The 21,775-nt window shown below is 34.7% G+C and overlaps 1 protein-coding gene across 1 annotated transcript; it reads right to left on the bottom strand.

Moving 5' to 3' along the window:
- Nucleotides 1-23: 23 nt before the first annotated feature.
- Nucleotides 24-3,929, bottom strand: LOC120184496 (ribose-phosphate pyrophosphokinase 4-like). The gene is made up of 7 exons (XM_039188944.1): nt 3,687-3,929; nt 2,510-2,825; nt 1,148-1,243; nt 924-992; nt 711-839; nt 391-490; nt 24-311 (listed from the first exon to the last, which is right to left on the bottom strand). The coding sequence occupies exons 1-7, from the start codon at nt 3,833-3,835 to the stop codon at nt 178-180; spliced, it is 993 nt and encodes a 330-aa protein (XP_039044875.1). The 5' UTR covers nt 3,836-3,929; the 3' UTR covers nt 24-177.
- Between the last annotated feature and the right edge of the window lie 17,846 nt (nt 3,930-21,775).

The following is a 21,775-nucleotide window of genomic DNA, read 5'->3' as shown; positions in this document are numbered from 1 at the left end:
TAAACTTGTTCTAAACTTCCGCATGCATCGAACGTCTCCTTTGATATAATATAATGTTCTAGGTTTTGATAAATCAACAGAAATGTCTAAATCAGTAATTTTCAACACCATTTTTATTGAAATGGAGTTGTTCAGAGAGAACAAAGAGAGTTCATATGAAGACTCTTGGAAATTTGATTAAATTTGTAGAGCATCAGCAATTGATCCCGCAAGACTCAGAACTTCAAAAGGAGCTCTGTTCTCGATGGCTTTCACAGTATGGGGGCAAGAATCTGTGATCCAAAAGTAGGCAAATCCCTTCTCTGACCCCTCTGCAATATGGGAATCAAATATCAATCAATAACTACTAAAGTTGAATCAGTCACGAGATGAGGATGGGCAAGTACTTACTGTCACTCAATTGCGTAAATCGCTCCCAGGAACGCTTCGGGAAAACACCATGTGTGACATATGCGCTCACCTTTCCCGCTCCATGAGCAAACAGAACTTTCTGGTAGAAGAACCAAGTTCCATGAACCAACAAATCAGGCAGATTAATTCAAGTCCAAAGCCAGAAGAATGCCAATAAGTAAAACGCCCATTGTATGGCAAATATTCTTTTGATATATGTACATGATCATGTCATGTCTGAAAATCGAGGCGACACCGGCTTCTAAGAGCAAAATAATTAAGGGAAAAAGTGTATGAAGAGGTTATTGGACTACAAGTACCTGGCACTCAATGAGAGTGCCTCCAGATTGCACTAAGTCATCAACGATCACCACATGACAATCGGCAGGATTTCCTTCCTTGAGTCGAACTATCCTCTTGTCGCCCTCACGAACCTTTGTGCAGATAACCTGCCAATCAATTACCATGTACTTTGAATCTACATATTATAAACAGGAACGATACCAGAATATAACATAAGCTTCCAAACTGACCGTTGGAAAATGATCCAACAATTTGTGAAATCGTTTCCAAGCTCCATCATCCGGAAATGCAATAACTATCTGAAAAAAGATATTGAATTGAATAGGAGACCATTCCTAAGAAACGTTAATGGCATTAAGTTTGGAAAAATCATGTAGAAGATGACATTGACAAGAAGAATGATGACAAAAATATATATTTAGCGCTAGAGAATATTTCGAGATGATATACTTACCTTGTCAGCATCAGGAAGCTGATGAAGACGATGCTTTAGAAGAGGAATCCCAGTCTCAAAAAATGGCAACACGTGGTCTCCAAAATAAAATCTTTCCTATATTAAAAGGAAAATTAACAAATAACGATCAAATCTCCTAATAAAAGAGAGATGATAACAGAGAAAGCCATTGATTACAGACATAAATATTGTAACAAAATTGATAAACCAATAAACTATTTCATGCTCATAGGGCTAATGCCGTAAATTGAAAGAGATCACAAAACACAAGCCTGTCCTTTGATGTTGCTCTGAAGGAACAAGTGAAACCATGAAAAGAAATAAGAGAATCCTTGTGTTGTTAAAGCCAATGTGTTGGTGAGAAAAGTAAATAACCAATTGTCAATGGTAACTCCATCCCTCAACCGATGAATCACAAATAATCATGTTTGAGAATACAGATGAACATTTTTGCTCAATGGATCCACATTAAAATGCATGAACACAGATTTTTAAGTAAGACAACTTGGAATCAATCACATATCCATGGCCAACAATGAGCCCCGTTTTTGATAACATTAATGTTAGCAATCCTTAGTCTGTGCTCAAAATTTCCACAAGGGTTGGAGATTAAATTCCAGTGAGTCTTTTATTTCATGTAACCTCTATATAAGAGGCTTTTTGATATTCAATAAAAATCAAGAAGTATTTTATGTTGGTAAGATAGGTAATGCAAAGAAGTGTCTTTATCTCACATTGGTGAGATACTGGCATGGTAAAAGGTTTATATTCCAACCTTTGAGTAATAAGGTATAAGACCCAAAGAAAATACATGACTAATTTTACCGTTTCCCTTTTCTCTTGATTCCTTCTTCAAGATCCCTACTTTTTTGCATTAGTGGGAGATTGTTGACAAAATGAAATAATGCAAAGTGGCTAGTATCCTACATTGGTGAGATACTAGCTTGGTAAAAGGTTTATAATCCAACTTTTGCCTTTACTCATTAAGAAAAATGGGATAAGGCACACGTGTCGCTGTTGGCCGCCCGATCCTGTTCGTGTAACTATTGTCTTTTGCCAATACAACACAGACTCGGTATATAAGAAATAGAAGTGACTGGTTTAAGATATATAATGATTTGTGCAATAAGAGCAGCAAAAAAAAGTGATTGATTTAAGGTATCTTGGTAGATTAAACATTACTCAAATTTACGAGATTAAACAATTATGATTCTTGTGATGTTTAAACATTAAAGTGTCTTAACAATTAGATAAAACTTTCCCGATGAAACTGATAAGCCACTTCAGAAATAAATATATAAATATCATAACATAGGAATTTATAAATATGTTGATCAATTTCATTGCACAAGAAACACGAACCTGCAGAGCATGGATGTCATAAATGACAACACTTGTTGGACCACCCCTAGATATGGGAATGTTTGATAAAATCCTTGCCATGGTAAATGCAGTTGCTACATCTCCTTCTTCTTCCATTCTCTCAAAGGTGCCAGTTGGAAAGAATGGCAATACCAAAGTGAAGGAAGCAACAAACAATCTTGGAAGATTATATATGACGGAAAGCTGTTCAAAGATAACAGCTGGGGAGCTGAACGATGCAAGAAAAGCAACATGCTGACCTCGGATATCATGTGCATTGTTTATGTAAAGATTTGGAAATCCATCATCAAAGCTCCTGTCAGTGACACTCTTTGTTTAGAACTATTCATATATATCTTACTGAAATCAATTGAAGAGCATAAAGCCTAGCAACTTAAATTTTTTTATCATATGAACTGGAATATTCTAAAACATCACCTATGATAAAGAGAAAATTTAAATGCTTATACCTGTAGAATGCAAAATTTAAACATCACTGAGATGTTAGCAAGGCAGATACTGAGGATAACAATTATTTTGCAAAAGCAATATAAATCTTATCGGAATCATTGATGCAATGGAAACAGTGTTTGTTATTGGAAGAGGATAGTTGGGATCGAAGCAACTGGAAATGATAAAGGAGTTTGCACATATCACCATATTGGCCCAGTTTCAATGAAGGACTTGAAAGAAAGAAGACAAGACAGGTTAACATGTTCTTGGGGCAAGGTCAAAATATGAAAATCAGCTGATTTTCCATGTTATTGAACACAATGGCCAATTGGTAAGTTCTGACCAGCTTACGTATATGTTTACAGCTGACTGACTAAAGAATACAAACAAAGTGGCAAAAAATAAAGATAACCCCTGAGTTCACATCCAAATAAAAAGCAGAACTTTCCCCCTTTTTTCTATACTTTTTTCTAAGAAACCAAAAATACAAATACTAATTATAATCTAGTTCAAGAAATTCGCTGCCACTTATCCCAACACCCAATCTGATCTTAATCTTAAAGATTCAAGCTTTCTACAAACATATTAAACAAAGAACAAGAAAGTAAAACAACCACCTAGAGAGATGCAAAAAAGAATCCAAAGAACGGAAAGAAACTCGAAATTTATCATTCATAGGAGAAAAAAAGAAAAGAAAAGAAAGATTTAGAAGAAGTGACTAGACCTCCAGTTGATAGATTGAAGGGTAAAGAGTTGGGAGTGAGCAGCAACTTTACGGGCAAGCTCTTCACATTCCACGCAGTAAAACAAAATAACTTTCTTCTTGTTCATGGACTTCGATTCCCCCATGTCCTTGTTGTTGTTGATCTCCATTTTTGTTTAAAAAAAGCTTTTCTTTTCCTGGGGATGAAAAGAGAAGAGACTTGGTTCAGACAGAGATTGAGAGAGACAGATTTTATGGAGGAGGGCGGGCTTTGGTTTTGGTACCTCCTCGACACTTTCCTTCCCACTTTATATATATTCTTTCACTTTTCTCTATTTTCCTGGGCTTTGTCTTGACCTAATACGACAGAAATACAATAAATGTTTGTTAAAATGGCCTTATGCAAGAGAAAAATGTAATAAAATCTAAAATTAAATATCAGCTTTGATTTGATTATTTCGTGATATCTTTAATGAGAATTATTATCTCCGTCTTATTATTTTTGTTTTTTTATTGGTCATCTATGTAATTTTAGGAAATAGATTTAATTAGGGATGGACATTTAATTTAAGTCTGACGGGTTTTGACTGATCTGATTTTATATGATAGAATTATTTAAAAAATGGGTAAGAGTCGGGGATTTTTAAAAATTGAATTCGGGTTGGATCAGATTATATGAGAGAGAATATCAAATTCGAATTAAAGTCAGATTTAAAGTAATAATTATCTGATTCGACCTGATATAAATATAAAATAATAATTAGAATATTTTCAAAATGTCATCATATATATATATATATATATATATATGTATTATTTAAAGTTTTGATTCCATTTCCCATTGCATTTCCCCACCTTTATGCTTTCTTTCCTTTTTCTTTATGTTATTCCTTTATTCTTTCTTTTTTTTTATTCTTTTTTCATTCTTCATTTCTTTTGTTCGTTTTTCATTTTGATTCTTTTTATTTTTTGACGTTTGTTTCGATTTTACGAGGATTTCATAATCTGAACAAAGATTCACGTATTGCATGTATTATTTGTGGATTAATTTCTTTTTCTTTTCCTATTTTTATTTTGTTTTGTTTTAGGATTACTTTTAAAAATCTCAGTTTTTTTTAATTTAACTTGGTGTTCAGTTTGTTTTATTTTTAAGTTTTTTTATGTTTGTTTATTTGTTTGGCTAGTATGAAAATTGAAGAAATGACGAGAAAAGAAGGGAATATGTGAGAAAATAATGAAAATCTGAAATTGATCGGGTCAAGTTAAATCAAGTTTTTATATCAAATTTCAGGTAGAGTGTCGGGTTGGGTGAAATTCTTCAAAATCGGAGGCAGGTTAGGTGATCGGTGAAGGGTAGTACTTCTTTGGTCGGAATCGAATAGGTCAAAAATTTGAATCGATCCGACTCATACCCATCCATAAACTTAACTATATGCCAAGTTATATAAAAGAGAGAATTAATAAAATTATTTTTAAAAATGGCTTAAGGGTCACTTTTGCCCCTGTAGTAGACTTAATTTATCATTTTCGCCCCTATCACATTTTCATAACAATTTAGCTCTCAAAGTTGTTTAATTGCATCATTCTATACCCTAAATTGATAACCCTAAATCTTAAATAATAACCTTATAACCTATAAACCCTAAACCCTAAACCCTAAACCTTAATCTCTAACTTAAAACCCTTAATTTAGGATTTTAAGTGAATAATTGGATATAGAATGATGCAATTGAGTAACTTCGATGGCTAAATTGATGTGAAAACACGATAGGTGCGAAATTGATAAATTAATTCCACTACAAGGGCAAAAGTTACCCTTTTGCCTTTAAAAGTTGATTAATAGATTTGACAAATTTATTTTAATAGGCGTAAAAGAATGATAAATATAAAGATAAAAAAATATAAATGTTATTATTTGTTGACTTTTCTAGTATGACATTTTAATTGAGACAATTTTAAAAATGAAACATGATAAATTTAATAGGACGAAGAGAATATTAACTAAGTGATAGTAATATCATAAATAAATAAAATATTAATTTAAAATATTTTTAAAAGTATTAATATAAAATATCTAATTTTATAATTATCTCAAACTATTAAAAATTATAAAATATAAGTTTATTTGTAACACCCCAACCCATATCCGACTCGGATATAAATTCGAAATGTCACATTGACTTTTCAAATCATTAACCTTTTAAAAAGTAGTTGAAAATTTAAAACTTTTGTTTATATCAAAATGGTGGAACCCGTAATAAAAAGGAAATATGAAAACATTCAACTCAAATTGAAAATAAAACTTACTAATTTACATTAATACAATAAAGTGTTTTTACAATATCTGATCAGAGCATATACGATTTAAACATCTAACTACATGCCAACAAAATTCAATACAACAAAATGACATATTGTCAAATCGTTTCTGATTTGATATTCACTAGAGATATATGATGTCTTAACTGGCTTGCCCTAGCTTTTATCTTCTTGCTTCTTTGAACCTACGTGTGAAACACTCACACGCTAAGTATTTGACTTAGTGAGGCATATAATACATAAATAAAACATTAAAACATTTAAACTTACTCTTACCTTTTATAAAATAAAATCATGGAATAAATAAACTGTAACACATTTCATTAGCAGAAACATATATTATCATGCACTATTCATTCATATTATTTCTTTCAATAGCCCATGGTACATTATTGAGAAATTAAGGTATGTGAGTGCATTGAGGTTGTGCACTAATACAGTCACCACTGCTCATATAAATTGTACTGAAGTGTCGCGTAGAATAAGCACCGAAGTGCCACGTAGAAATATCCCGAAGACCACGTAGATATGTCCCAAAGGACCACATAGATATGTCCCGAAGGACTACGTAGAATTGTCCCGAAGGATCACGTAGAATTATCCTGAAGGACCATGTAGAACCCTCGACTCTTAGCAAGCTAATTTTACATTTAGCTCTCATATCATGTACTTTTGGGCTTTACCATTTATACCATTTCACATAGCATATATCTCATATCCATATAATCACGCAGTTCAATATCACATGGTATGAAATGTAAACAGTGCATATTCATGTAGTAATGGAATCAAAATCATATTATGTACTCATGTAAACATGTATTCAAAACATTTAATAAACTTTCAAAATATTATTTCAATCAAAGCATTGGAAATAGACTCATCGCAAGTCTTCTTTCCATAAAGCCATATATATATATAGTAGTATGCACTCACCTTAGCCTCACACAGTCAAAGCAAAACATTTATCACTCTTGTACGCTCTTATAACGTCGAATCGTCATGATCTTGCATTCGTTCAATATCTACACAATAATACGATATAAATGAATATCGGAGCTCATATTAATATTAATCAATTATCATTAACTTAAGCTAAATGAAACACTTAATTTACAATTTTGAACTGAATAATATAGGTACTCTAATCCCAAAACAGATACTTCCTCACTATGGTATCGATACTATACTTCAGTATCGATACCCAATCTACATTCTGGAATTCGACTTCTAAAAATGGTATCGATACTTGTCCATTAGTATCGATACCCTTGGTATCGATGCTACTCCTTCGGTACCGATACTATTTTAAGGATTCATACAATTTTACCTTATGGTATCGATATTGTTCTTCCAATATCGATACTCAAACCCATATTTCACCTATTTTTACTTTGAAGTATCGATACTGTTCATCCAGTACTGATACCCTTGCCCAGAAATTTTCTATTTCAATTCGAAAATTTACCAAAACTTACTTAAATCCCACACTTCTAACTCCTTTCAAGCCTTTAAACTCAAAGAAACTTATTAAAACTAACTTATATCACTTTAACATACTTAAACATCCAAAATCCAACATAATCAATTAAAACTAAAAATCATACCAATTTATCAACATGCCCCAAATCATATTCCAACAGCTTAGATTTCATATTCTAGCTTATGACAAATAAAATTTCACTTCAAAATCTATTTACTAACTCTTTCTAATCAATTCACTAAAAAACCCTTTTTATTCATTCACCCATAACTTGTAAATATTTTAGTTTCTACATATCTTTAAGATTTCTCAAGTTTCCCTAACACTCCAAGAATCAAAACCAATCATAAATTACAAGAAATAGCAAACTTAAAGATCCTTACCTTAGCTATGGAGTCATGGTGGAGAGGAGGAAGAAAGGATGAAGAAGATAGAGAATTCTAGACTTCTCATACAACTCTTCTCCACGTGTAAATATAATATACCACTTATGAATTTTAAATTGATTTCCTTGCTAAAAGACCTTTATACCCTTTCATATTTCAATCTTTGCTAATCAATCATACACCAAGAAATTCCAAATAATCCATGAAATGTTCAATTTATGAAAATTTATCATAAAGTTTTAAAATCTTACACTTTAGTCACTAGCCCAGTTTTTGGGATGTTACAAATCTCCCCCTCAAGAAAATTCATCCTCACATTTTCACTGCATAAAGAGATGGGGAAATTGTCTACGCATATCTTCTTCATGTTCCCATGTTGCTTCTTCTACTTTGTGATTCCTCCATAACACTTTGACTAATGAAATCGTCTTATTACTTAACTGTTTAACTTTATATTCTAAAATCTGCACCAGTTCTTCTTCATAAATCAGGTCAGCTTGAACTTCTATCTCTTCCGGTACAATGATATGAGAAGTATCGAATCAATATCTTCTAAGCATGGAAACATGGAAAACACATGAATCTTCTTCATTTCCGGTGGCAAAGCTAACTGATTTGCCACTGATCCCACTCTCTTAACAATCTCGTACAGGCCAATAAATTTGGGACTAAGTTTTTCTTTCCGGCCAAAACGTAACATTTTCCTTCAAGGGAAAACTTTCAGGAATACTTTATCTTCAATATTGAAGTCAATCTCTTTTCTCTTTAGATCAATATATGATTTCTATCTATCGGCTGCCACTTTAAGATTATGATGAATCACTTGAACTTTCTCTTCTACCTCATTGATCAAGTCAGTACCAAGAACGTCCCAATCCTTGAGCTTGTACCAATTCAATGGTGTATGACATTTTCTCCCATATAAAGCTTCATAGGGAGCCATCTTAATGCTTGACTGATAGCTGTTGTTATAAGCAAATTTTGCAATAGGAAAATACTTCTTCCAAGATCCTTTGAACTCGATAACACATACCCTTAACATGTCTTCCAGAATTTGGATAGTCCGCTCAGACTGTCTATCCGTTTGAGGGTGAAAAGATGTACTAAAGTTCAATCGAGTCCCTAAGGCTCCATGTAAAGCTTTCCAAAATCTTAAAGTAAACCGTGGATCTCGGTCATAAACTATCAAAAAAAGCGCATCATGAAGTTGAACAATCTCTCTGATATACAATTCAGCATACTCGTCCATAGAAAAATCAGCTCGAATAGGAATGAAATGCGCTGACTTAGTTAATCGACTTTTAAGACCCATATACATCTTGTTTCCACCTGTGTGCATAGTCAACGAATTACAATGAGCTTCTGATAATAAGTCATTCATTAACTCCTCATTGTCTAGAATCACAAGCCTTTCACGATAATACAGATTACCATCGGACTTAACTTTAAAATCCTTACTCCTCTCATTGTTCACTTGCTCCATTCTTTTCAAACACTTATCATCTTTACTTTGTAAATATTTAACTTGATCCAATAAATTTGGCTTAAGCCTTAACTCCGCAAGCAATGCACCATCTCCATTTAATACCAATCTTGCATCTAAAGCTCGCAAAGCTGCGAATGTCTTCTGACTCAAAACATCAACTACCACATTTGCTTTCTCGGGATAAAAATCAATTATCACATCATAATCTTTAATAAGCTCAATCCATCTTCATTGTCTTAAGTTTAACGATGTTTGTGTCATCAAATACTTTAAACTCTTGTGATTTTTGTAGAGGCAACAACGTTCACCATATAAGTAGTGACGCCATATCTTCAGAGCGAACACTACTACAACCAACTCCAAATCATGCTTCGGATAGTTCTTCTCGTGTGGTTTCAATTATTGCGATGCATATGCCACCACTTTTTCTTTTTGTATTAATACACATCCCAATCCATTATGGGATGCATCACTGTAAACCACATAATCCTTTTCAGATTTTGTTGGACCAATATCGGAGCTTCCGTTGAAATTCTCTTCAAAACTGTTTTGACATTAAAGGGTCCAAGTAAAAGATACATATTTCCTTAAAAATTTAGTCAAATGTAAATATATCATCGCAAATTTCTTGACGAACCTTAGATAATAACCTGTAAAACCTAGGAAACTTCGAACTTCTGATACATTCTTTGGAATTTCCCAGTATAATACAACTTTTATCTTCTAAGGATCTACTCGAATCCCCTATGCTGATACCACATGTCCAAGGAATTCCGTTTCAATTAGCCAAAACTCACTCTTAGACAATTTGACATAGAGCTTTTTATATCGTAGAGTTTGTAGGTCTACTCTAAGATGTGCATCATGCTCTTTATTGGACTTTGAATACACCAAAATATCATCAATGAAGACGACTACAAACTGATCAAGATAGGGTTAAAACACTCTATTCATAAGGTCCATAAACGCATCAGGTGCATTAGTCAATCCAAACGGCATAACAATGAATTCATAATGACCATATCTCATCCTAAAAGACGTCTTAGAAATGTTTCTTTCTTGAATCTTTAATTGATGATACTCAAAACGCAAATCAATCTTAGAAAATATTGAAGCTCCCTTTAACTAATCAAACAAATCGTCGATTATTGGAAGAGGATACTTGTTATTTATTGTCACCTTATTGAGTTATCGATAATCAATGCAGAGACGCATCGAACCATCTTTCTTCTTAACAAACAACACTTGAGCTCCCCAAGGTGACACACTAGGTCTTATGAATCCTTTATCTAACAACTCTTGCAACTGAGTCTTTTACTCATTCAATTCCTTTGGGGCCATTCAGTAAGGAGCCATTACAATCGATGTTGTTCCAAGCATTACCTTAATTTGAAACTCGACTTCTCTATCTGGAGGTAATCCCGACAACTCAACAAGTCGAGAAATTCTCTTACCATTAAAATATCCTCTAATCCTCTATCCTTAACTCGAGTGTCTATCACATTGGAAATGAAAGCTGGACATCCTTGTAATATTAACTTCTTAGCCGACATCACCGATATTACATTATTTAACAAATTAAATCTTTCACTACTTACAATCACTTCTGATCCTTCAGGACTTATCAAAGTTACTCTCTTCAATCTACAATCAACATTGGCGTGATAATGATACAACCAATCCATTCCAAAAATTAGTTCAAACTCATCAAAGGGTAATTCCATCAGATTAGTAGAGAATTCAATTCCCTAAATCCTTATGGGACACCCTTGACACAATTGATTCACCCGAGCACTATGCCCTAAAGGGTTAGTCACTATCACATCGTTACTTACTGCTTCTAATTGGATTCTCAATTCTCTCACTAATTCGATACTAATATATGAATAAGTTTATCCCTAATCAATCAGTACCAAAACAAATTTATCAAAAAATTTAAAAGTACATGCAATGATCTCTAGATCATCGTGATCTTCATTAGTCTTTATGTTGTAGACCCGAGCAGTTGAACGCATCTCATGTTAAGTGGATGACTCAGACTGATTCCTTCATCATCCCCTGCTTCTTTGAGATACCATAGCAGATCGCTCGATTTGTACAACCTCTCCCATAATCAATGGACAATCCTGGATAAAATATTCGGTGTCCCCACATCTAAAGAATGCTCCGAAGACCACTTGACATACTCCATAATGTTTCTTCCCACAATGCTGACACTGCATCGATCGACCTTAATTAGATCTTTCAGTCCTAGACCCTAATAATTGAGTATGTCTTGCTCTCATCGGATTTAATCCTCTGAAAGAGGATGCAACTGACTTAGATTTAGTATGAGGTTGAAAACCAGAATCTCTGCCTCTCTTTGATGGTGTTGAGCTCGTTGAAGCACCAACTCTCTTAGTCATCTGAGCCTTTTATTCTCCAAACCTCTCATTCTGAGCTCTCTCTAGAGCTTTAGCACGATTAACCACTTCTTGGAACGAGGACATATTCAAAACTATCAACACCTCTTTCAGTCTAGGATGCAAGCCTTCAGCAAACCAATCGCATGCATCCTTTTCAGTCGGAACTAATTCATTAGAAAATCTACTCAACTTATTGAACTCGCACTCGTACTCATACACAGTGCAATTCCTTTGCTTCAAACTCATGAATTCTTGCTTTATTTGCCTAATAAACTAATCACTGATGTACTTGTTTTTGAACTCTTCTAAAAACAACAACCATGTCACTTGATCACTTGACATTGTCAGGGTGACATTATTCCACCATACCCGAGCTTGCCCTTGTAGCAACGAAACCACTCAATCTAACTTTTCCACTTCAGAGCAGTGGAGACCTTATAACATGATCTTCATGTCATTAAGCCAAAGGTCCGCAGCAGCAGGACCTTTCTCAACTTCACCCTTGAACTTAGGTGATCTTAACCCTTTCAACTCTTTTGCTACATTCATTCTAGAAGTTGAGGGAGCATGAAGTTGGAAACACGTCAGAATAGTGTCCAACGTCATGAAAAATACTCCCTGATCTTGCACATGAACTCATTGAGGTGTTTTCTCTTCACCTTGCCTGGCCAGGGCAGGTGAATTGCTACTACCTTTATGTCATTCATCTCCCGCTTCACTTCGAGAGCCCTCGTGATCAGACATCTAATAAGATAATAATATTTAAATCTATTAGCTAAGACAACATATTCATTACACTATCAGATCAGAAAATTTTCACTTTTTGTTGGCATGTATACTTTTTAAAACACACTTGACTTCAATTTAAGCCTAGAATCGGCTAAACCATAGCTTTGATACCATTATATATAACACCCCCAACCCGTATCCGACGCGGATACGAATATGAGATGTAACATTGACTTTTCAAATCATTGACCTTTTAAAAAGTAGTTAAAAATTTAAAACTTTTGTTTATATCAAAATGGTGGAACCCGTAATAAAAAGGAAATATGAAAAATTCAACTCAAATTGAAAATAAAACTTAATAATTTATATAAATACAATAAAGTGTTTTTACAAAATCTTATCAGAGCATATACAATTTAAACATCTAACTACATGCCAACTAAATTCAATACAACAAAATGACATAATGCTAAATTGTTTCTGATATGATCTTCACTAGAGAGATGTGATGTCTTAACTGGCTTGTCCTAGCTTTTATCTTCTTACTTCTTTGAACCTACATGTGAAACACTCACACGCTAAGTCTTTGACTTAGTGAGGCATATAATATATAAATAAAACATTAAAACATTTAAGCTTACTCTTAGCTTTTATAAAATAAAATCATGGAATAAAGAAACTATAAAACATTTCATTAGAAGAAAATATATTATCATGCACTGTTCATTATGGAATTCGACTTCTAAAAATGGTACTGATACTTGTCCATTAGTATCGATACCCTTGGTATCGATGCTACTCTTTTGGTATCGATACTGTTTTAAGGATTCATACAATTTTACCTTATGGTGTCAATAATGTTCTTCTAGTGTCAATACACAAACCCAAATATTACCTATTTTTTCTTTGAAGTATCGATATTGTTCATTCAGTACCGATACCCTTGCCCAGAAATTTCCTATTTCAATTCGAAAATTTACCAAAACTTACTTAAATCTCACACTTCTATCTCCTTTAAGGCCTTTAAACTCAAACACACCTATTAAAACTAACTTATATCACTTTAACATACTTAAACATCCAAAATCCCACATAATCACTTGAAACTAAAAATCATACCAATTTATCAACATGCCCCAAATCCTATTCCAACACCTTAGATTTCTTATTCTAGCTTATGACAAGTCAAATTTCACTTCAAAATCCATTTACTAATTCTTTTTCATCAATTCACTCAAAAACCCTTTTTATTCAATCACCTATAACTTATAAATCTTTTAGTTTCTACTTCTCTTTAAACTTTCTCAAGTTTCCCTAACACTCCAAGAATCAAAACCAATCATAAATTACAAGAAATAGCAAACTTAAAGATCCCTTACCTTAGCTATGGAGTCATGGTGGGGAAGATGAAGAAGATAGAGAATTCTAGACTTTTCATATAACTCTTCTCCACGTGTAAATATAATATACCAATTATGAATTTTAAATTCATTTTCTTATTAAAAGACCTTTATACCCTTCCATCTTTCAATCTTTACTAATCAATCCTATACCAAAAAATTCCAAATAAATCCCTAAACTTTTCAATTTATCAAAATTTATCACAAAGTTTTAAAATCTTACACTTTAGTCACTAGCCTGGATTTTGGGATGTTACATTATTCATATAATAGTGATCACATGAATTAAGTGATCTTAGTGATTAAAGGGATGATTGTTATCTCTTGAGATCCTGGATTTGAACAGGATGTTTGCAAGGGTGCATTAACATTTATTATCAAATGATTAAGAGTTTTTCAAACATATACTACATTGTAATCACCTTAGCTACTAAAATATGGCCATTTGTGTTATTTATGATTATATATATCATTTTTTTAGTTTGGTCTCCAAACTTTGTTTTGGTAAAATTGTTACCAACGTTACAATTTTTTTCCTATTTTAATTATCGACCGTTAAAATATTAGCTACATTGATGATATGTACTTTTTCTATGGCACAATGTTGAAATCTACCTTTAACATTTGTCTAACTAGTCATTTTGATCCATGTTCATTTTTTAAGAACTTTAGCCCTTAACGTTTCACTTTTAGTTAAAATGAGTATTATTTAAATAGAAACTGCTAGTTGACTAACGAACAACACTTGTTGTTGATGTAGCATTTTCACATATGCTTAATAAATATGCGTTGATCATTAATCAACAAATGATTTATGTTTTAAAAAGATCATTTTAATAAAAAATTGAAATATTTAAGGATAAACTACTTAAAAAAAAGGAACAAAGTGATTATTCTACTATACATTAGTGATGAATTTTGACAATATACTTTTTTTTTATTTTCAAGTTCTCATGTCATTTTTCTCTTTCCACATCTGTCCTCACTTGTCCTTTTTAAAAAATTAATGCTCACAATAAGGTGGTGACAAATGTAACCACCTTATTAGTCAAATAAAATGAAAACAAATATGCTACCAAGAAGAAAATAGAAAAAATGAATATAGAAAAAACTTCATACTAATGTCGTCGTTAATTTTTTTAACGATTGATGACTTAAATAGAAAAATGAAATGTAATGTTGGTGATGATTTTATCAAAACAATTTAGTGGCCAAATTTTAAAAAAGTGATAATAGTTTGGTGACTAATAATGTAGTTTACCCTTGATTCTAATTATAATTATTAAAATGTATTATTATTTTTACTGTACTTACAATTGTAGTGGTTACTGCTTTGAAAAAATCAAAGCCAAATATACATTATGGTCCATGAACTTAATTTCTATATTCAATTTGAAACCTAAATTTTTTAGGAGAAGGACCGTGTATTAGATCCTTTTATTAGGAATCTTAAGTTAGTGATACCTAGTCGTGTCTTGCCGTATTTAGTAGAGTCTGGATTTGGTTACATAGGTAGATATCAGGGTCACTGTAAGATAGAACTAGACCTTATTTCTGCCTTAGTAGAGCGGTGGAGGTCGGAGACCCACACATTCCATCTTCCGTGTGGAGAGTGCACGATTACACTTGAGGATGTTGCTATGCACCTAGGGCTTCCAGTTGATGGAGATGTGATATCATGGATCTCGCAGGGTTCCTGGACTACTTTGTGCCGGGATAATCTAGGACGTGTCCCGGAAAGTTTTATCGGAGGTAGGATACCGTTAAATTGGTTAGATGCCAATTTTCGGGAGTTGAGCGCAGACGCCTCTTAGGATGAAGTTAAGATGTATGCACGGGCATGCATACTGCAGTTGATAGGAGGTTTGCTGATGCCGGACAAATCGCGCAACCTAGTTCACTGCATGTGGTTGCGACATCTTAGCGACTTTGGTCTGGCCGGATCATTCAGTTGGGGCTCGACAGTTTTGGCTTTGCAGTACAGGGAGATGTGTGGAGCCACTGACTACAGACGTAATGCTATCAATAGATGTCTCATGCTGCTGCAGTCTTGGGCATGGTATCGATTGCCATTTTTATGTCCCGTTATGAAGAACCCATTCGTATTTCCACTACTTCTAAGGTAATTATAAAACTGATTTTTTATATTAATAATTTTATACAACGTATAATAATTTTTTTTCTTGAATAGGTGGTCTACTGATAGGAAAAATCATCAGGAGCTACCTGATGATTTAGAAAAAATTAGGGTGCTCATCGATCAACAGGTTGGCACATAAGTATGAATTTTAATGTTTAAAAATCGATTTTAGATTATAGTTATATAATTTGATTATTATTTTGATAAAAATTATATATATTTGTTTTCGTTTGAATGGGTGCCATATTGTACTAATGATGTGAGGGTGGTGATCCCACCTGAGTTGAGGGGCCCATCAGATGTTTGGATGGCGATAGTCCATTTGATTTGTTATGCGACCGTCGAGTGGCACTCTACTGATCGCGTGCTCCGGCAGTTTGGTTGTTTTCAACCAATTCCGGAAGCACCTCGCAATATGGACGAGTTGCATAGCTTAGATAGACGCGGCAAGACAGATACAAATTGGCTGGTGAGGCATCATGAGTGGGTCGTGTTATGGGATGATCGACATCGACTCCTTCCCCATAGAGAGCCCATTTTACTTGACCTCTTGAGTGTTGCTGAAGGTTATTATGAGTGGTTCAACAGTAACGGGAAACCGTTTTTGCTTCCCGAGGATGCACGAGGGCAGACCTTTCTGCGACGTCGACAGAGACATTCACCGACACAGCACCATCGTCCCCCGACTCGTGGACGGAGAGCAGATGCTTCTGGTTCATCCTCAGTTGCACCAACAGAACCTTCACGGCAACCACCACAGCCATTTATGATGCCGCAACCATATATGATGCCACAACCTTTCCATTACCAGATGTCGTCGCCGCCGCCTTCACCTGGTTTTATGACCCCGCCGCCGTCGCCGTCATAGATGACCCCTCCTGAAGGCTATTATTGGTCCATGTTTGTAGATCCGACTTGGGGTTCATATGCTAGATATCTGGAGGGTTCAGCCTCATCACCCATGGCCGCAGTACAGACACTTCCTGTACAGTTTTCACACTCAACGATGTCTGGGTTTTATGAATTTTCCCAGTTTTCGTAGGCCGGTGGGATAGTCAGTCATACACCTCCAGGGTCCTTATTCTATGGAGGTGCTTCATCGTCATCAGCTCCTCATCAACCTAATGTACCTGCTCAGGACGACGACGACGACGACGACGATGATGATGACAGCGAGGACTCAGAACCAGTGATACGAAGAAATCCTCCTCGAGACCGACAACCACCGCCCTGCGGAACACATTCGCGACGTAGGCATCGATAGATTTTTTTATTATATTTGTATTTACTTTATTTTGTTAAATTGTAATTTTTTATTATTTATGATTTAATACTTACTTTTTTTGTTAAATTTGTTGGACTTTTTTTAATGTATTTCAGTTAATTTTGTTTATTACCATTTAATATCAGTTATTGTAATTTGGTTATCATTTACCATTTAATTCTTATTGTAAGTTTGTTGTATTTAAATACCAAATTGTTATTAGTTTGATAAAATTTAATGATTGTGTTCGTTTTTTTAATCTTCATCAGCGATTATCGAATGACATTAACTTGAAGTAAATGCAAATTAAAGTACAAGAATTATTATTTGATAAACAAATACATCATTTCCTCATCAATTGTTACTTGATGACAACAGAAGTGGACATGTTTTTCTAGTGTGTCCTGGGTTTCTACAATGGCCACATCTTCTATCTTGTCTAGATCTTTCTCGAATATCCATATCGCAATGAATTCGATTGGATTTTGGACGACCACGCTCCCTCAATAAACTCGGATTTGGTACAATCAGAAGCCAATCTTGAACCTCATCAGGGTCTTTGTCATTACCTATGGGGGGAAACTCAAATTCGTATACCTTAAAAACTTCAGATAGTAGGTATATGGGATCCAAAAAATGGTTATAGTCTTGACGTGTATGCGAGCAAGCTGCTATCACATGAGAGCATACATACTTCAGAGCTTGAAAAAACCTACAGTCGCACATTCTGTCCCTTAGATTTACTCTTAACGACACAACTTCAATCCCTTGAAGAGGTCGCGGCAACTCTGTGGCACGAAACATTTCATGCTATCTAGAGAAGCTTGTTACAGACATTCCATTTGATGCAATAATTTTTTTCTATAGATCTGCAACTAATCTAGGGTGATAGACATGACTGCCTTGCATCAAGGTTTGAGCTTGTCCCCCGAGCTTCGCAAAAAACACCCAAAAAGCACCCCAAACAAAAATATGTAGTTTTTACCAAAGCCGCTACATGTAAGTGACGTGCACCCTTTAAGGTTGAATTGATTGCCTCAGCCAAGTTGGTCATCATGTGTCCATATCGATATCCACCATCATATGCGTTCGTCCATATTTTTTTATCGATGAGGCTGATGTAGTCGTATCCTTCCTCGTTCTTCACCCGTAAATCTTGAAGAATTAATTCAAACGTTCGAGGAAGTAGTTCGTAACCTGATAAAAAATGTATAACTTACTAACTTTCTTTCTTTGCAAAATTAAAACGATTGAAAGAAAACAAACTACATCAGTTTCACTTACCATGCACACAATTAATTGATGCTCATCATTCTTCTTGTACCTTCCATGATAGTTCGGAGTAATGTGTCGGAGACAATACCTATGTTGGACAAAGGGTGGTTGCCACATTGGACCCAAAGACTCCATTGCTGCTTTGATCCCATCTCCGCGATCTGAAATGACACAGATGTTTTCCCTTGTGATAACATATGCACGTAAATTTCGGAGGAAAAAAGCCCAAGAATCTATATCTTCACCTTTGACAAGAGCAAAAGCAACTAGAATAATGTTATGATTGCCATCTTGGACAACTGCCAATAATAAAACTTGCTTGTATTTTCCATACAAGAAAGTCTCGTTGATCTGGACCACAAACTTATAGTATTTGGCAGCATTAACGCACTGTGGGTAACTCCAAAAAACCCGGTAGAATTGGCTTCGATCGCGAAGAACTCGATCATTATGGTATGCGTAGGAGCTTTCGAAGTCCACAATTATCCCAGGATTCAACGTCCGCACCAGCCTAAACCAACCTGGAAGTTTGTTGTAAGATGCATCCCATTCACTATGAAGTTTGACAATGGCATTTTGTTTTGCCAACCAAGCTTTTTTATAGGAGACAGTGTACCCATACTGCGATTGTATAGCTGAAATCAACACAACAACAACTATATGAGAGCTTGCTTTTACCATGGGCATGATGGCTTGGCATATCATTTCAGAGTCTAAGTTGGGATGATCTTGGTTGACCCCTCCAGCACAACATGTGTGAGGACCGTTGTATACTGTTAGTTCCCATATGTTGTTTTTCCTCTTCATTTTCGATACGCAAACCATCTAATTGCATCCGTTTTCGCGTCGGGCACAATAGCATACATATTTTTCAGTCGTCGATCGATTGACTCTGGACTCAACAGAATTACAGATATTGTAATTTTTTTATAGCCATCACCGCTTCTTCTTTGCTTGAAAACTCCATGCCTAAATATAACTCACCATTATTTATTGATGAGTAATATTCATAGTCACCGAGATGAGGCATATCCGCAAATTCTGGCCCGTACATTGCACCATAATTAGCTTCATACATATGTGCAGGAGGGTCAGTTTGTACCACATTTCCTAGAACTTCATCATCGTCGGAGTTGAATTGTGGTGATTTTGGGTGAATGAATAGTCCAGTCTCAGCACCAGGCTCACGAAGTGGTTCTTCTGGTGGAGATGATGGTTCTTCCATGCTCTCCACATTTAGGTCGAAGAACCTACTACTTGCATGCCTTCCCCTTGAACTGGAAGGCATATCGACATTGACGTCAAAAAAGCTCGCAGTCGAATGCCTCCCCCTGGAGTTTGAAGCCATCGTGTCAAATGGAAACTGCACAGATGATTGCGTCGATGACATCTCCATATGGTCAAAGAAATTTGCAGATGAATGCCTTCCCCTTGAATTGGACGCGGTGTTGCCATACAAATTGTTCGTGGACCCATCTCGGTACATATCGTAAGGAGTTGCGGATGAATGTCTCCCCATTATGACATTAAAATCATTATACATTACTGTAGTTGGGTTGTCAACTTGATCAACTTGTTCAGCCAGCCCATAGTGGGAGCTTAATGATTGACCCCGAACAACACGCACTTAAACAAAATGTGCATACATCTCAATAGCGGCGTCTGAATAATTACTTTGAGCTTCAACAATCATTTGAACATCATCATTGTTCGAAAGTTCAAACGCTGTATAAGTTAATGGCAACAATGATGTTGGAAATCTGTACTGCAACGACGACATTCTTGTACTACTTCCAACATGAATCTTCCTCGAAATCTTCGTTATCAGCTCCTCAAGAGTTATGTTTCTCTTGAATGATATTTTAATACGCTCATTTGATATGAAAACAATGTCGGTTTCATCTTCTCGAATTTCACCATCATAATAAACAATAGCTGAAAATCGCGTCATTCTTTGAGTTTAAAAGTGCGGTAATATTATATCTGCAAAAAAAATTGAAACAAACCTGATTAAATAAATTATATATGAACGAAAATATAACACAATAAATATTTTACACATCAACGTAAATAATTTAAATAATATAATTTTATATTATTACCTGCACTGCAAAACTATTTTGACGTATGCTCCTGCTTTTCAAAAATTAATTGAAAATAATTAGTATAATATTTTTTCAAATAATCATAATAAACAATAAGTATAATAAAAAATTATAACGAAAAATCGCACGAACTTCTAAATTAAATATGAGAAAATTACCAGAATTATTACTCGTTGACGGAATTGTTGTATTAATTTATAAGTTTAGAGGAGAGATGTGAGGAGATGTGAGAAACTTAAGCGGAAGGGAAGGGTATTTATAACCCTATAAGGCGCGGTACCTGCACCGCGCTATATGTAATTATTCAGATAAAAGGTATAGCGCGGACCTTCTTACCAGGTATAACGTTGAGCAGGGGTGGCGCTATACCCCTACGTGGCATATAGCGCAGAACAAGGGGCGCGTTATACCTACGTGTAAGCCATGTCAGCGTATAGCGCGGTACAGGAGGCGCGCTATACCCCACGTGGCGCCAAATCAACATATAGCGCGAGACAAGGAGTGCGTTTACTGCTACGGATGTTAGATCAGGAAATATAATCTGACCGGTGTTAGATCGGTAAATATACCAATCACTGATGATTTTTTGAAAAAAAGGCCGACAAATTAAATATAAAATTAAAATTTCAAAAAATATTAATTTTCGGATAATAATCTTTTCAACAAACCAAATGTCCCTTTGTAAATTTTAAAGGATAAACTTCAACATCAATGACACCCTTTCTTATATTGTATCATCAATACCCATGGAAAAAGTTCATAAAAAAAACATTAATACACGTTCACTTTAATAATAAACAACTGAAAATGTTTAATTTAAATCTTAAATTTATTGAATTTAGGATAACATCTCATCATACATTTTTGGATAATTGTTGAGAATAATTGTTCACCTTCTATCATGCGATAACAATGGTATGTCCTCATCCTTATCCCATCGCTGTTCTTAAATTAATGGCGGTGTTTAACTCGATCCATGTGATCCGAAAGTGTTCCAAAAACGACAGTTAAAATAATGTTGTTCAAATTTCAACCCCACCCATGTCTTAAAATCCGATTCAATCCTTGAACAAACCCTTTGTGTCGATTCTCTAAATAACCCAAAACCCCTGCCACGA

This window comes from Hibiscus syriacus, unplaced genomic scaffold, assembly GCF_006381635.1.
Source record: "Hibiscus syriacus cultivar Baekdansim isolate YM2019G1 unplaced genomic scaffold, ASM638163v2 tig00112921_pilon, whole genome shotgun sequence".
In the NCBI taxonomy this organism is placed as follows: Eukaryota; Viridiplantae; Streptophyta; class Magnoliopsida; order Malvales; family Malvaceae; genus Hibiscus; species Hibiscus syriacus.
This window is presented reverse-complemented; position numbering and strand designations above follow the sequence as displayed.

Excerpts from the sequence above, each read along its gene's own strand:
- LOC120184496 (XM_039188944.1), bottom strand. The coding sequence starts at position 3,835 with ATGGAGATCAACAACAACAAGGACATGGGGGAATCGAAGTCCATGAAC. Across the intron at positions 2,826-3,686 it reads CTTCAATCTATCAACTGGAG|GAGCTTTGATGATGGATTTC; the intron begins GTCTAGTCACTT and ends TGTCACTGACAG. Across the intron at positions 840-923 it reads TGTTGGATCATTTTCCAACG|GTTATCTGCACAAAGGTTCG; the intron begins GTCAGTTTGGAA and ends ATTGATTGGCAG.